Source organism: Bombus vosnesenskii, unplaced genomic scaffold (assembly GCF_011952255.1).
Source record: "Bombus vosnesenskii isolate JDL3184/JDL3185 unplaced genomic scaffold, Bvos_JDL3184-5_v1.1 scf7180000013295, whole genome shotgun sequence".
NCBI lineage: Eukaryota > Metazoa > Arthropoda > Insecta > Hymenoptera > Apidae > Bombus > Bombus vosnesenskii.
The window spans coordinates 8126867-8144040 of record NW_022882946.1 but is presented as its reverse complement, the minus strand read 5'-3'; the positions used below and the strand labels follow the sequence as shown (position 1 = coordinate 8144040).

The 17174-nt window shown below is 41.8% G+C and overlaps 1 protein-coding gene across 2 annotated transcripts in view; it reads right to left on the bottom strand.

The window, feature by feature from the left end:
• LOC117233158 (discoidin domain-containing receptor 2-like) overlaps positions 1–17174 on the bottom strand; it is a 157968-nt gene that overhangs the window by 86475 nt on the left and 54319 nt on the right. For both annotated transcript variants that reach the window (XM_033493187.1, XM_033493188.1), the window contains exon 2: positions 2003–2181. In XM_033493187.1, the coding sequence (XP_033349078.1) occupies positions 2003–2102 (100 nt within the window). In that variant the 5' untranslated portion in view covers positions 2103–2181. The remainder of the gene's footprint in view (positions 1–2002; positions 2182–17174) is intronic.

Below are 17174 nucleotides of genomic sequence, written 5' to 3'. Positions count from 1 at the left end.
AGCAACAGGTTAATACGTTTGCTATCTCGGCGAAAGGAACGTACAGGGATAAGCAGCGCACTTGGCCAAGCTTGTTTGAATATCGATTCGGGAATTTTCTGTAAAACGTCAACTATACGAATTTTGCAAGAATGTCGAACTGCAGGTAGGTTTTTATTCGTTACACGTAAAGTAACATCGATAAAACTCTATTTAATGGCAACAGAAAAATAAGACGATAATGATTTGATTTTAAACTAGTACGACATTTTTAATACTCTAGTGATTCGCTCGAAATTCTCTCGCTTTATACGAGCAGTATCCACACATTCTCCGATCTCCTCAGTTTCGTAAACTAATCGAATATAAACTTGAAAAATTGTCGAATATTCACATGGTACTCTACGCTTTGATCTACTTGCGCGTTCTCTCTGCCACTCGAATTGCTTTCCATTAGCTACCGGTACTTTGGCATTTCAACGTTCATTCAGTTTTCTATCACTCATCGTTCTCAAAGAATTCTCACCACCGCGATACGTGCTCCACCATCGTATACCTGCATCTATGAATTTATATGTACACTTTTAGTTTCTGAAAAGGATAAAATCGAAATGATGTTTCTCCTTCTTGAATCGGAATTCGAAGCACGATCTATCGTTTATCCCGGCTCCCAAACGATTTCGATACTTTCAACTGCTGAACTCGTTACAAGGAAAAGTAACGCGCCTGACACCGACAGATCGTTTAGCGAAGTTAACGGGCCTGCTGGATGCTGACTAAGCCACTCCGACATGCAAATCGATGCAGGTTGCTTTTTTCGTACGGACAGTGGACTGATGATCGATTAAACGCTCGATGTGGACAACTTGCGAGACGTCTACCACGGGAAATTTACTTGGACGTTTATTGACCCATTAAATTCCGGAGACCTTCGGTCGAGAATGGGTGTAAAAGTCTTCTTTTATTTCAGAAAAAGTGCCACTAATGCGGACACATTGAGGTACCTTTTAGGTACCAGTACTATACTTTCAACCGAGTAATGGGCAATTCCTCTACGTATTGTTTTACCTTTAAAAAATACGAGCAAATGTATTTGTTGTTTCGTGTAATCAAAATTCTTTAACCTGATCCAACCAAACGTTAAATAAGATGAGTTCATATCAAATTTAGGATACCAGAAACTCGTACAAAAACAGCACCGTATATTTTACAATTAAATTAATTGCTCCTAATTCCGAATGCGAATAATTTCATAATTTGTAACGGTCAACGTTCACTCTACAATTAAATAAATAAAATATTACCTAATCAGAAAACTAAATATATAAGAAACGCAAATATCCAGGTATGTAACTTTCAAGTCTCGCGACAATATAGAGGGCTAAACGTAGAACGTAATCTCACCCTTGAAGCGAAAACCCGTCGGAAATGAAAGTCCATAACCCGAGACACATATGTACGATTCTTCTCGGTGTAGTTGGCGTACGTTCCGGCATTCGAGCGTACCAACACCACCGTCCGTTTCAATTCCACGAAAGTTGGTCGATCACCGCGAAGTAATTTGGATCGAACAAAATCGCTTGTCGTCGATGCATTGCGCACAAAGGTTTGCTGGTTGTAGTATCGAGCGGGCGTATCATGAGTTCCATGGTGCGGCTCTACTCCCCCTGCCAACGGCCAGCCTCGTGAACACTGTTTAAATACACAACTTCTGCCTAAAAGTTTGCAATTTGAAGAGAGGGGGGTAGCAGTCTGACTGCGAGGCAAATGGTCGAGGGTGTGTAAGAGGGCGGCGACGACGGAGTTACAAATGCGCGAATCCAGCTTTTCCATGCGAACGCGGCCAAAGTCGATTCCGGATCGAAAGTTCGTCGACTGCGGTCAAGCGCCACGTGTATCGTCGTGGCGCGCGGCGCTCCGCGTCTTGCTCGTTAATAACTTACAGAGGAAGTTTCGCGATGAAAACTATAAACCTCCGGCGAGGGAAAGGGGACAGATCATGGCTTTGCAGTGGTCTACTTACAGAGGTCTACGGCGCTCGTCGTGTCGGCCAGAGCGAGAAAAAGCATAAGGTGGACGGCAGGTATCGCCCTCCCGGCGAAGAAACCGAAGCTTTTCACCATAGCTCCCGTTTCGCGCGAGGGCTTCACCCTCGCCCTTTTCTCACCGTGACTCCGACCGTGCCATTTCTGCCTCGTCAACCTGGAACAAAAAAGTAAAGAAAAACATGGAAACCGTTATGAGACTCGCCACCTTTAACGATATACCACCATAGCCCGGGGTGAGGGATTTCGAGGGTGTGTTTTGTCGTTCCTCGCTCTCGTTTCGCGTTCGAACGCTTTCGTCGCGCGGTACCTCTTCCGCTGGCAAGTTCGATGACTTCGTTAGGGTGGTACTCGAGGGGAGATGACAACGGTAAGGGAGTCGAGTGTCTCCCGGCCCGATCATCGATTTTATCTTCAATGAAAATACAAATAGGGTATGGGTTCTCAGACACCCAAACGAGTTTCGACTTTCAACGATCACTGACTGATCGATCTTTTCACTTGTTGCGTTGATTTCGAAAAATTTTTCCTCGAAAATTACCACGTTCGAGAATATACACGGTAGAACTGTGTATTTATCGGAAGCGAATTCCGGCTAGCACCGGTTCAATCAATTTTTACTGATTTAATTCGCTTGTTCGAACGTGAAGTTATACGAATAAAAAATCATAGGTAATTGGGAGAACCAATGGACTCTTATTATATGATTTTCAATTAAATACATGAACTCTTGGTTGCACGGAATTTTACCATACTTTGATTCGTGTAACGTTCAAAGCGTAATTTATAAAATTTGAAACAACGTACGATGAGTTGGCAATACCGCGGAAGAGAATATCGGCGATATTGCGCGCAGCGTTTGCGATTAATTCATGAAATTATCCCGTTCGTGTCGAATGAAAAATTCAAACCGGACAAAGCTACCGTGAAATTTTCGTTTCCTACCGTGTTAATTTGTTGTTCTCCGAGGAAAAGCAAGCGAAACGGCTCGTTCGAACAATTTAAACTTAAATCAACGCTCGAGCGTAATGTCGTAATTGTAAAATTATTACGTTCTCAGCATTAGCGTGCTTTATCTTATTTGTGGAAGCGTACGGAGCTTCTGAAAACAAAGCGCAGGGACAACAAACGGGTATCGTGTTTGTCGTGTCGGTAAAACAAAGTTTCATAAGCAAAACCAACAAAACGAGCAGACTCGAAAAATAACGCGTTTAAAAAGCGCCCTGAAGGGCTGCCCGCGGCCGTTTTGTCGATGTCAACCGATCCATTTTTATTCCGGCTCAGACAGGGTGCCGTTAAAACGATAGAGATGTACCTTCCTAATTATCCTTTGCTCGAATCTCTGATACATCGTTGCATGACATTGAAATATACTTGGTGTTTCAGAATAACTTGTAATGGGATAAATAATTTGTCCCATTGCTTCGGAATAAAGTCCTCGTTGAGTTAAAATCTACGAATAATGATCTTTCACAAGAGGCTTACAAACCCGAGATATAAATTAGTCTACCACTTGTTTGCATAAAATAGCGTTCTGCGTTTGTTGTTACAACAAATTTATACTTGAAATATCGATTTACACTACGATTACGACGATGGTTAAATTATCACGAAACGAACGAATCTACAAAGAATTTTGTTTAAAAAGCGATACGAAGTCTGTTATATTTAAAATTTTCGAGATGAACGAGAAATACTGCTCTTCGGTGACTATAATCTAAGCTAAACGTTCCTCGCGACAGATTAGAATTTATTCTCAAAAGTACTCACTTAAAAAGAAAGCCACAAACCCAAGTTAAACTTCTACAAAATTGGGAAACATCTGTGCCATTTTGTGCGCTACTCGTTTCGTAAAACAGATAAATGCAACCGTTTCGTTAGTAGCGTGGTACAGAAGATGGTGAGATAAAAAGAATGCTGAAACGCGTGCAAATATGTATCGACGAATATCTTGTAAATCACATATTAAATAAATCTGAAACTATTTTGATATCAATTCTAAATGTAATCTAAGTGTTCCTGTACATTTATTTCGCCGATTAAGATCCACGATTCTCAACAATCTTGTACGAAGCAAACGTACATACGAATGATAAGGCAAAGCGATCCGATTGCGTATGCCCGTGTCACTTACCGTTAACTGATCGCGCGACGTGATATCTCGAGACACGGTATACGCAGGTGTGACGCGGCATGGGAAAGCGAAAGGTCGAATAACTAATTCACGACCGTGGACGACGCAACGGGAGATGGCTATGGATTTATTAGTTCGACAGTACGATGCCTGATTGCGACGTTATTGTCGGCGTAACGCGTCAAGCGAATAAGCGGCGAGAGAAAAGACGCGCGCTCTGTCGAGGAGACGACGGGGACGATACGCTCGCAAGAAAGGTGCGATTCCCGTGTCTGGACTTTGATGGAGTACACGGCGGTAATTGCGCCGGAAGTGAATAAGTAATGGCGAACGGTAGTAAGAAGTCGCCCGGTCGTAGGCCTCGCGTGCTCGCATTAAACATACATGCGGCAACTTACGGCCGACGAGGCGGAAAATCCACAGTTTAGTGCGTGTACGCCCCGTATACTTTGTGCTACGTCGGAACCGACGTTCTCCTCTCTATATCTATACATACACTGCCGTATCATAAGTATCCGGACGCTTTGGTCGATCTCTAGCGAGAGTATTTGAAGTTGATCAAAGTGTACGAGCTAATGGTGAATTGACATAATTAGAAGCGGTACGTGCTACCTTTGGAATTAAAAGGGTATAAAAAAATTACCTGTTAAAAGATGGGACAGTAATGTACGAGACTCTTGAAAGGCATACTGATCGACTCCATTTTTTATCAATTTCTCAATTTCATTACACAGGCACGATTAATGTTCAATTCCGAAGAAGCAAAAGATGTGTAGCCTTAGCGGTTGATTCGTCGTAACAGGATGACATAAATAATGGTCAATTTTAAGGGAAATTTGAAAAAAACAATGTTCGTAGCGTCATAAGTTTCCTGTACTTTCTAATTTATGAAATCAATCGATGCGTCTACTCGATGGCTCACCCGAAGTTTTATTCGAATCAAGTCATTGCAATCTTAATTTGTCCATAATATCGCCAAAGTACGCAAACGTTCTGATACTTTTCAGCGTTAGCGTCTATCTCCGTGGAATATTTCTCTCTGGCGCTCTTTTAGAAAATTCTTTCAACTCGGCCAGGGCTTGTTACGAGACGTACTGGCACGGCAGCTTCAATTGCTGATCAAACAAAGTGCTTCAACCGCCTACAATTACGCCTATTGCGGCCCGGATGAACTTTCTCTACGATCCTCTAGACTTTATCCGCGGTGAAACGATGAAATTCTCTTCTGCCGACCACAAGCGGCCAAAGAAAATCGAAATCACTCGACCACGTCGATTCGTGAAATATCTTCCATTTGGTAAAATTCGAGGCTATGCAAATTTTTCCGTTCCATGGTTCGACGGAACGACGAGCGAGAAAGAGTCCCTCGACTCTTATCTCGATACCGTGACTCCCGAGAGTGGTTTTAAACATTCCAATCAATTTCACGTCACCTGTTTCCTGTCGCGCGTTCCAATAACGAAATTATTCATCGACTGTTTTCTTTTCATCTCGCTGTTGCGGGGGAGCGGGCGGATTATCGATGCTCGCAAGGGAACAGATGGTGATGCGCGCCGTTGTCTTCATCTCGTTTACGAAACCTGACTCGATTTTCCTGCTCGTCAGGTTAGGCCAAGCTTTTGCAATTATTATTCCATCGACGAAGGAGGTCCGTTTTACGATCGGTATCGTCCTACAATGTCTATATACTTACGTATATACCTGTAGACCAAGCTACCTGCTGTTTATACGTTTATCTTGACTAGGTGTTCGGCGGGTGTGCACACGTGGAGTCGAACGAACGTAAGAGGCCCGGTTAAGCCACGGTGTAAGCCGCGGAGGCTCCCCGTGATATCCTAGTTCGACGTCGAATCTCTTCGTTTGCATAGCAATGAGTTTATGCAGATTAATACACGCGGTACGTCTACGCGTACAACGTCTCGTGGGATGTAAAGCACCGGTACCTACACGGATCCCGCGAGCGTGCATGCATATTTTATTGGCGGCGCCGGGCGCTTAAGGATTCCCGATCGCATAAACCCAGCACGCGCGTCGCGAACCTACACCCGCGATTTGTCTCCCTCTCGCAGTTCCATTAGTTATAATCCGCGGCTCTGAGACTTTATCAAACAATAGCCTGGGTCGGCCTGCTTGTCTCTCTGGGATCAGATATAAGCCCACCGGTCCGCAAGCTGTTTAGCGAATGATAGAAGCCCGATATACGGCCGGTATATATCGATTCGTTTTCTCTTCTCGTGTTTCTTTTTTCGTTCGGGCTGATCCGGCCCGTTGTGCTCCGGCGTTCGCGTGCTATGTCGGTAGTCTAGAACGTGGGCTTAGGATTTATCGGGGAAGATTTAGTGTCGTGTTTCGTTTAGAACACGATGCGTTTCTTCCTGATTGATTTCGTTTTATGGATACCGGTTTTTTGAAAAAAAAAAAAAAAAAAACAAGTTTGCTTTCCGAAGAGCAGAAGAGAAAGGAGTTAGATGGTAAGGTAATTCAGGTAGAGATTAGATTGCTATCTTTTTATATCATCTGTCAAACGTTCAAGTGATCGTGGTCGAGCGTGTCTGACGATTATGTTTCATATTTCTACGAAGATCTAATGGAAATCGAGAGTTTAATTCGTGTTATGAATAATCATACTTTGCGTGGCTATAAGAATCGCTATCATTTTGTCGCTTGAGAAAATGATTATATTATTCTCGTAGAATAAGTTTAAATAACGTAATCGTTTAAAACCAAATTCGAAACATTTTCATCGTCGAGATCTATCTACTTTCGGAATTGCTCTATGTGTTTCCAAATTCTGTCGAAGAATGGTATGTTTGAGCGGCGGAAGAGCGACAGAGATTAGACAATTAGTACCAAGGACAGTTAGCGCTCAATTGGGGTGGTTATTGTAATCAAGCCTTGTACGGTTCGCTTTGTTTGCCCTCCTGCCCACTTTGCGATACAAAAGCTGTAACACTGGTGTTTGCATCTTGACTAACACGTTCTAATTGTAAGTGCTACATGGTTGTTTGCCACCTGTCCAACCTCCCTTTTCAAATTAAACATCATCGTGTTCCTTAGACGAATTACCCTTAACGTTTCGCATCTGTAGACGAAATATCTCGCGATATGATATTCGTATCACGTTTTGGACGGGATATTCGACTGAATAAACATGAGAGTCTGTTTTTCATACTATGATTGAATATCACTTCGTGCAAAAGAAGATAAAAGATAAAACAAATTTGTTTTTTGAACTGTAACACTGTATTTAGTATGAATAGCATGGCGAATAATAGCGTAACGCTGTCATTAGCATTCACAGACGAAATGTCTGGCCAAATGACTTTTATTTCTATTTATTGAAGATCTGAAATTTCCATGGGCGTTAATTCTGGCTGTATACGGGACGTAAATATGTACATATAAATGGAAATTTATATTTGGTATTTTATATATATAGGGTAATTTTGTAATTTCCTGTGTAATTAAATGTTTCTAGATTCGTAAAGATTACAATATTTTAATATTCGAAATACGTATCTCGTCTATCGCAAAGCGCAATTGAGATATTGCAAATTTTGTATACCTTTTAATGTTTACTCTTTGGAAATTCTTGATTAACTTCTATCCTTCGGATGCGCTGGATTTGCATTGCTAAACTAGATAATTTACATTTTCCCTTTCGCAGTTTCAATTTTAGGTTATTCGTAACAGTAACGAAAGCGAGAGAAATAGCATTTATCGCGACAGTACATTCTCTAATCGACGCTTTATTTAAGTACCATGGTATTTAATTGCCACTTTCACACGAGTTGACTTTTACACCGAGACGATGTATTTACGTATCTCACGTCGTAATGAAAACCACACGCCTTAAAGATATCTTATGCAAAGTATTGCACGAACAACGCTGCAGCTCGAGATACTCGTATCTCGTGCATATATGCGAAGGATTAAATCCACATATACGAAAAGGTTCGTCTCTTTTTCTTGCAAAAAACAGCATCGATTTCCTTTCTCGTGAAATCGAATGCATAAAGAAACGTGATAAAATATGGGTCTCGCGCTTATCGAACCTTCCATTGTCCGCAATTAAACGTACAACCGCCCACGCAGCGGCTATTTTATTGCACGGGGCGTTAAAACGTAATCGATGTCGCGATAACATCGACGAGGATGGCATCGCGGATAGATTTCACGGTAAAAAGACTGGTGAAAAAGGAGTCGTTACTGGCGCGGTGGATCGCCGCGTTGACCTTAATTACGGATCGAGAAGAGCCTCGATACGCTCTCGACGTTCCCGCGTCAGCCAGATGCAAGCGAAAAAAAGCAAGGAAAAGAAGAAAAAAAGAAGATACACGCGGCACATTGGTAATCCGGCGTATCATCGAAACCGACCAAATGGTGCAGAACGGGAAAGGCAAAGGAGACAAAGGGAGAAAAAATAAAAGGCTGTGTGGAACTGGTGGAAAAGCTATGCTTATCCGCCATGGAAATATGCGTACACGTCGGAAATGGGAGAAATACGAGCACGCTGCGCTCCATGTCCGAACGAAATGTTAATGTCAGTTAATTATCTGTAAAACGCCCGAGGCGGGGGATTCGTTTTCGAACCGGCGTGCTTGTAACGCGTGGGCGCGGCCCGCGTGTTTTCTGGAATCACGACGGCCGTACAGAATTTCTCGTTGTCGATTTCGACCTCGTGAAAAAACGCGACTCGTTTATGCTTCCTCTTTCGCTCGATGCAACGAGAAAGAATCGCCGCGTTTCGTCGGATAATCAACTCTTTAGAATCTAGAATCTACGTAAATATGCATGTTACGTATAGCTGCAGATACAGTAAGCTTTCTAAAGATTCGTTAAGATGGTTGAAATAATTCTCCCGTGTTCGTGTTTTTCAATTTGTTCCTTTTTTTCCTTCGGTTTCAAGAGAAGGATAGGGCGACCGAAGGAGGACGCTGGCGATATTGGAATTGTTCACATAGCAATCGATGGCAATTTTTCACGTTTTTACCGTTGGTATTTCATCGCTACCATGTCAGCCTTTCGACGAGGGAATTTAACAACGAACAAAAAACATGGACGGATCAGGGCAAGTTTGCGGTTCGATCCTTCGCGTGATCCCCGCGTCCTGTTCGACAGCACGCTTCGACGATTCCAATCCATTCCGAGGCTGAAAATTCGTGTGTCCGAAAAGAGACAGTTGTCCGCCTGACGGACTTTCTTCCTGGCATTTCGTCGGTTCGGTCGATGCACGTTCGTGTTCCTTTCAAATATTTACCCACCAAACAGGCTCTCTGTCCTTGGCTCAAGATGAAAATTGCAAACCGCGATGGTCGTAAATACGATCAGGATAGATGGGAAAGGAAATGGTTTTCCGGCGATTTCAACACGGATTTTCCGTTCGTCTAAGATGCAACGTTACGTGGTGAACGTAATGGAGAAAGTATGCCACCGACTGTTCATCGTCTCGCATCGACAGACATCGGTGGATAAGATACCATGGAATTATGGTGGGCTTTATTCGAGAACCGTGTATCGCGACGTTTAGATTTATAGCGTTGTATGTAGAGGCCGGTCGACGTTCCATTTATCAGAATGGTACCTGTAGCATTCGGTCCGAATGGCTGCGAAACATCCGCAAACTTCGATCCCGCGAACAAATGGATGGAGTTCCGCAAAAGGAAAAACGCGGATGGAAAAATCACAATGGGAGGCGGCTTCGGATGCTTCGACGTTCCCTTCCTATTGTGCGCCGACTCGTGAAAAATGCACACTGATTTTCCGTAACAATGCTGACGAAAGGAGAGTTTTACCGATCGTCGGACTAAAGAGATGTACCGTGAAATATTTCCAGCCATCTTACGGATACGTGTATCCTCCATTGGCCCGCCATAAGTTCTACTATGAACGGTGGACGACAGAATGACCCGCGGTTTGTCATTGACGTTCCATTACGTGGATATTGCATGCCACTTGTTTCCTTTCCAGTATATTCCATTTTTTCTGTTTTTGTTTCTTCATATCAATTTGTCGTGGCATCGTGAAAATACGAGAAATGAGAGCAGGTGAACGTGCATCGAGTTTCCAGCAATTAATTGTATCGTAACAAATTGCGAGCGGTTGTTCGTTGCGAGCGATCGAATTACAAGTACAGTAGCAGAAACGCTTGTTTCAGACTACGGTCACAACGAAGAGTGTACGACTATGTATAGTTCAAAGTCAATGTGATTAAATTCCTATGTTCTGACAAAGGGATGCGTAGTTTTCCTGAAGCGCGTAAAAGCAATTGCGAAACAGAGGAAGAAAGGACAAATGCACGTTAGAATATACGTATCGCGTTAACGATGCTTACTTTTCATACTTGAACTCCATTCTACAATGATACGTGATCGTTGGGATGCTTTGCGTTATACTGTCGCAGTCTACGATATCGTAAAACGATACAATAACATAATCTATCGTTCATTTTCGTATAGCTGATCATCATTTTATTTTAGTATTGAAACGATATCTGACAAACGTAAAACTTCCTTATCTTTCCGTTTCGAGTATACCGCAATAATATTTCTTAGAGTATTTTTAAAATGAAAAAGGATTTTGAATCGATTGTGACGAATGATAAATTTTGTACTTAATAATTTAAGTAATATTTGTATTTTATTTATTCTATTACGCTTATTACGTTTATCATTATATTATCATATTACACTTCTTATATTTACCAATGGAAATTTATTTTAATATTCTTATTACCAAGGATTTTGGTACTGAATATTCTTCGTTATTGTACTTATTGTTATTATTAAAGTTGTTATTATATAGTTTTTATGACCTCAGAACATGGAGTTTCTTTTGTAAGATAATAATAGATCAATAAATATAAAAATATTCTACTATTACGTATTTTTTAAAGACCAATCATTTTGACTAGCTTTGGTAGAGATGGCTACGTCTCAAATGTCGGTAGTTCTATTGTTAAATGCATTAAAGGTGCCGATCAGTCAAAAAGTCTTCCATCCTTCTGCTCTTTTTCTCCTTTCTTTGCTTCGTTCGTGGAAATTGTTTCGAGTTAATGGTGTTTTCAGGCGAACGAAAATAACGATAGCTGTAAAGCACTCCGCCAGTGTTAATTATAATTCAATTTCCTCTCGACGAAGTTGAAGCCCCACGGTCCGCGATGGAATTGCAGTGAAAACGTCTTACGGGGGTTGGTTTTCGTGGTTAGTCGGTGCAAAACCATAAAAGGGTCCTCTTCTTCAAGACGAACGTCGTCTAGCTCTTTTCTACGAGCACTCGACGGAGAGCGTCGAGTGGCGCCACATTAGAACAACGACTTTATACAAGTCAAAGTCGTGAGTGTGTACTCCACCGTATGGTGAGCAGGAAGCTACACTTGTGCCCCGGTTAGGTGCTCACCGAGAAACCAGCCGCATTTTTCACGATCGCAAATTTATACGGTGTCAGCTGTTTTCGTTTACTTTACGCTGTTAACAAAACGACGATAGCTACTCTGATATCGATTGCGGTATATCGGTAGATCACGGATATTTGTTTTTATTAAGATAATTAAAAAAATAAGAAAAATTGGAATCTAACGAAATAATTATTTCGTCTGTTGCACGGTATCGCGTATTTTGTACATTTTTGCACAGCACCTGCGTTCCGTAGAATTTTGAATCTTAATTCCTTCCATTCTAATTTAAATGTAAGTATCAGCTTATAATTTATTTGTGCTACGGTGTAGTATCGTAAATTAAAGCGACGAGAGGAGAAAGCGATTAATGTCGCAGGCGTATACTTCGAATATATTTCCTACATTCTGTTTTATGGCTGCATGCAATAAAATACATCGTATCCTACGATCAAGGATATTTTCCTTGGATACAAAAGAGTCAAGATTCAAAGTTTCAAAGTGTCGCCATTTTTTCATTATTGGCTATTTGTCTTCTCGTTTCGGTATAGTCAAATTCATTTCGATTCAGCAGAATGGACACGGTTTACATTAGCGTCGATTTCGATCAATTTCCCTTAAACAATTTCCAGCAAGAGAAAAGAAAACTTAAAAAACTCGCTTCACAGTAGAATACTCCCTTAAAGGGTGAGCCGTTATTTCTGCCTCTACGTAGCCTGTCGTGGCATCGCGAATATGTCACATCACGGTGCAAACTAAAATAATAAATGGCAACCGGTGACGATGATTAATAATTTAATATCACGGTGAATATTTCAAGTTAATGATTACGAGGGTAGCGTAAAGTTCAAAGCAGATTGTAAAGCGACGGTAGAAAGTCAATTAAGAAACTGACTGCTGCAGCGTGCTTCGCGTCTCGTTATAAATAGTTTTTAACGTTAAACTCGGCACGCGTGTATCGGCACCGGTGCGACTATAAACTGCCACGCGGATTCCACGAAACACATTTCGCAAATGCAACACTCTTGAAATACTCGAGAACGCCTTTGAGTGTATTTGGCATCGCAGGTGAGCGGAACAATGGTGTCGGATGATCCGGCAGTTTGGTGGCCATTCGAGTAGAGGGATTGTAATCAGCACTTAAACCGAGTACTTTTCTCGACAAGACGAAGTGGCTGAAAGTATGTTGCTTATTGTGCTGCTAAATGATTTTATTTGACCCTCGGATTACCGAGCTGCACGGAGAAAAGGTTCGCGCAAACACTCGAGAGAACTGTTTAGCCGCGGCTGCCATTAATGTCCATTATTCTCGGGGATGGAACATGGATTCGCCGTCGAGTGTTCGTCCGTAACGGCCACAGATCCAACGAAACCACGGCTGGACGTTGTCCGTCGATGTTTCTTTTCTGACCGAACAAAACAAAAGCGAACGAGACGCTCTTCGAGGAGAAGACGAGACGCTGTTCACGCGCGTTTAAAATCTTGTTTGAACGGACGATCTCGTGTTGCGTCGAGATAAACTGTGCTCTTCTCGACCCTCTTTTTTATTTTTTTACGTACCGTGTAAAAATGTTGAGAATATGTAACCGTATTCCGTGAGCCAACATATATGCGAACCACTGGAATGTTTAGATCCACACGTATGTAGATATTTGCACAACTATTCGACGTAGCCGCGTGCCTCAGTGACGTCAGTGTTTGTTCATTTATTTCCTAATCTGGCGTCTAAACGCGTCGTTAGTCTTCTTCAAGACGTTCGTCGTCCGAGAAAGGCGACAACCGGTGCTGAGTCATCCGACTGACGCAATGAAAAAAAGGGGCTGAGAGGAGCGCAATCGAAGTTGGGCCATTTCCAAACGTAATTCTCCTCGCCCGCTGAATCACATTCCGATCTTTGCTACTGATTCGCGCCTTTTCATCCTGAGTATTAGAGTCGGCCATTGGATTAAATCCCCCATCATTTATCAACGATCAGAATAACGTTAGAATAGCTCGTAATGATTCCACGCGTATGCCGAAAAATCTAGAAATTCTCGAACGTGAAGTTTAAACGCCTTGCACGCTCGTGTAACTTATGTCGTGTATAATTTGAAAATTTGATCTTAGCAAACTCTTTGAACGAAGAAGCGCGTGATTCAAATTAAGAACATTCGTGAACGTGACAACTGGAAGTTGGCCGTTTCATCGTCGCGTGTAATTTCCGCCGCGTTCAATCATTTGTCGCAAGTGCGTAAGACGTTTATCTGTTAATTAACCAATCACGCGATAGATTTATCCGATGCGTTTGGGAACCGCACAGGCCGTGCTCGGTTTATTTGTCTAACCTGTACGGCTGGCTGGCATTTATTGGCCATTCGCGTGATTTATCATCGCGAGATGAGCACGAACGATAATGATCGGTCGTGGGACGAGAAAGAACGCGCGCTCCCCTGGGTAAACTGGTACAATTTTTTAGGTCAGCCGACGACATTGGCAAGGTTACACGGACCGTTCGTTTGATTCAGCAAATAAAAACGGGGATAAAATTCCGGCTAATCAAACAGATCGGCAGTTCGTGCATGTGGCTCGGGTAAGTGTCGCATTGCGATGGCCTCTTAACGACTCGCGACTTTCCAGGTTAATTTCTGTTCAATCTGACTCGAGAGACTTTCAGGGCTGTCTCTGTCGTATTCTCAAACGACTTACTTCCAATAACTATTTTTCAACGCTTAACTGCTCTCGTTTTTAACCGATAGAAAAATCTAGAAACGATAAATCAATGAACGCCTTGCAGAGTGACAATTGAAATGCAGTGGTACACACGTTGAAATGCAATGTTAGCGACGATTGAACAGGTTGGAGGTGGGCGATGGAAAAGATATCGGTCATCGTATATCAGATCCATTATTTATTGGAATACGCATAACGCAAATACATGAGTTTTCGATGAATCGACCGTATCTGCGAAAAGTGCATGCACCACCAGTCGATCCGCCGAAGGGAATTCAGGGATACAAAAGCGGATGGAAAAGCGAAACCCCTGGCGCATGTATATGTATGCGCGCAACTACGTTTTCCCGATTCGTGTATACACACACACACATATATACATATGCATATATACATATACATATATATGCGCGCGTATGTGTGTATGTTTGTGTATACGTATCTACATATATAGTTACCTTTCGCAATAAAATACAGCGGCGCACGTAAAACGCCGACGCGCTCTGGCGAAGCAAAGAACAACAAACAGCGAGTCAGGACGGACGATTTACATGCATAAACTGCCTTCCCTCCAACTCTTTTTACCCTGCCTCCCGCTTTGTCCCTCCCATCCTCGATTCCTGCGCCCTCCTCCCTCCTTTCCTTTATCCGGTCTACTACAATTTCTTTCAGATTCACTTCCTTAATAGCACGGGATTTTCCTGCAGTCTAGGAAACCAGAGCTATCCACCGAAATGGAGCTCTGATTTTAATTTTCAGATAACAACCCCTCGTAACGCCGATACATGTGTAAATCAACGAGACGTGATACCGTTTCGTTGAGACGCGAGACTTGCTTTCTTTTTTATCTCTTTGGATAATGTACAAAGCAGGAGACCGGTACGGACGAGTGCACAGAACGGGAAACGCGAAGATTGTTCGAATCGAGTTTGTATTCTGTGTAATGCGAATAGAGCAACGCGCGCGCGGTCTAGCGGAACCATTAACACTAGAACTATCGATAGTTAACACAAAACTACTTCTAGTCAAAATGACTGGTCTTTAAAAAATACGTAATAATAGAATATTTTTATACTTATTGATTTGTTACTTTCTTACAGAAGGAATTCCATTTTTGGTATAAACGAGGGACGACACATTTTTAAAATTGTAGAACGAGTAATTTTGACTGCTGTGGTATTTCTAGTATTGGCATCTAGAGATCTAGCGTTCGATCCGGAATTTTCCTGATAACTGATATCATCATATTGAATGATACGCAGTAAAAATTTTAAAAACGTGTGGCAAGTTGTACAAAACGAGGAAACTGGTTAATTGGAGTTCGATAAACAGATTGCAAGACTTTTTTATACCTTGACAAATACCAGTCATTTTGACTAATACAAAATTATTTTGAATTCGAATACATAAAAAACAAAACAAAATTCATTATATTATTCTTTTAGTTATCGTTGCGAAAGTCATTACATCATTGCGGGGAAAAAATATAACGTGAAGTAGAAATTTTAAAATAAAATTGTAAAACCAGCCAATTTGACTGGTGAGGTAGTTCTAGTGTTATCTCTTGTGTCAAGTATAGCAGATGCGTCGTTTATTGCATATTATTTTCAATCGAGTTCGTAGCACGCGAACGAACGAAACGAAATATCTGGCCAAGTTCGGAATTCGTTAACGAAACTCAAAATATAACGCCCTAAGAACTTACTATAGCCAATATAATGGAACGTTGGGAAAAATATCACTCCCGGTTCGTAAGAATTTATAGGAACCGCTGAAATTGAACTGCTAGAAGTCTTTCCAGCCACGTTAGAAATCCGATAGAAATGTGCTCAAATTTGTCAGAACCAACGAAAGTTACATTAGACTTGTTAAATCCAACAAAAGCTGCGTCAGATTCGGCAAATCTAATTTCACCCAGATCTGTCGGACTTTTCATAGAAATCGTTCGAAACGTGTCAGACTCGATAGGTCAATTTAATCTCGCTAAATTTAGCGGAAATTACGATAATCTTGTCATTTTCGAAAAAGAAATTCTTGAAATATTCCTATTTTTGTACTACGTTCGTACTACTACATATATATCCACATATATACGCGCCGAAAATACATTTCCTCCAAGTATTCGTCTATCCTCCTCTACGTACAATCTCCGACCTAACTTGTAGTACTATTTCAGCGTCTGAGACAGGAACCTTTTAGCGATGAGTAGCCTTACTGACGACTTCGCTAGCGTCGAAACTCTCGCTTCCTTATTTTCCCCCTTTCTCACTACAGCATCACGGAACGATGTCATCTTTGGACCTTGGGACTTGAAAACCACGCAGTTACGAGATTTCTCGACTTAAAGATGGTTTTAGCTAAGTCTCTAGAATCTGGCTTCTATGGACACGAGATACGCAAGGGGGTAGTTCCTGTCTGCACCCTTGAGCTTGTAGGGATGTTAATTCCTGCTGACTCTGGGTCGACCTTTACTAGGTATGAGTTTAAGATGACCTTTACTCGGTCTTGACAAGTCGGAAATGATTCTACTCGGATCTAATTTGTTCACGGTGATTCTTGCTGAGTCTGATGTATACTTAGTAACTAACACGACCCTTATCGAAAATTATAAGAACCATTTTTACCGGTTACTTCAGACTTATATTTTTTAAGGTGGAAGCGACGCATCGGAGGATTCAAAGTAGCCATGTCGATGAAATGGAATAGCGTTGGAGAATTTTAGACAGACTTGAGAGAAAAGCTTCGAGTCACTTTCTATGTCATTCGTTCTCACGTTTCTAACTGTTTCGACTTTCTTATTTCTCTTGTCATATCCTGTATTAGAAATTAAATTTATAGGAATCTCTATGGTCAAGACGTAGGTATTACGTATGGTGTGTGAATAACAGTGTACTCGTTAGTAATTTCATATCAA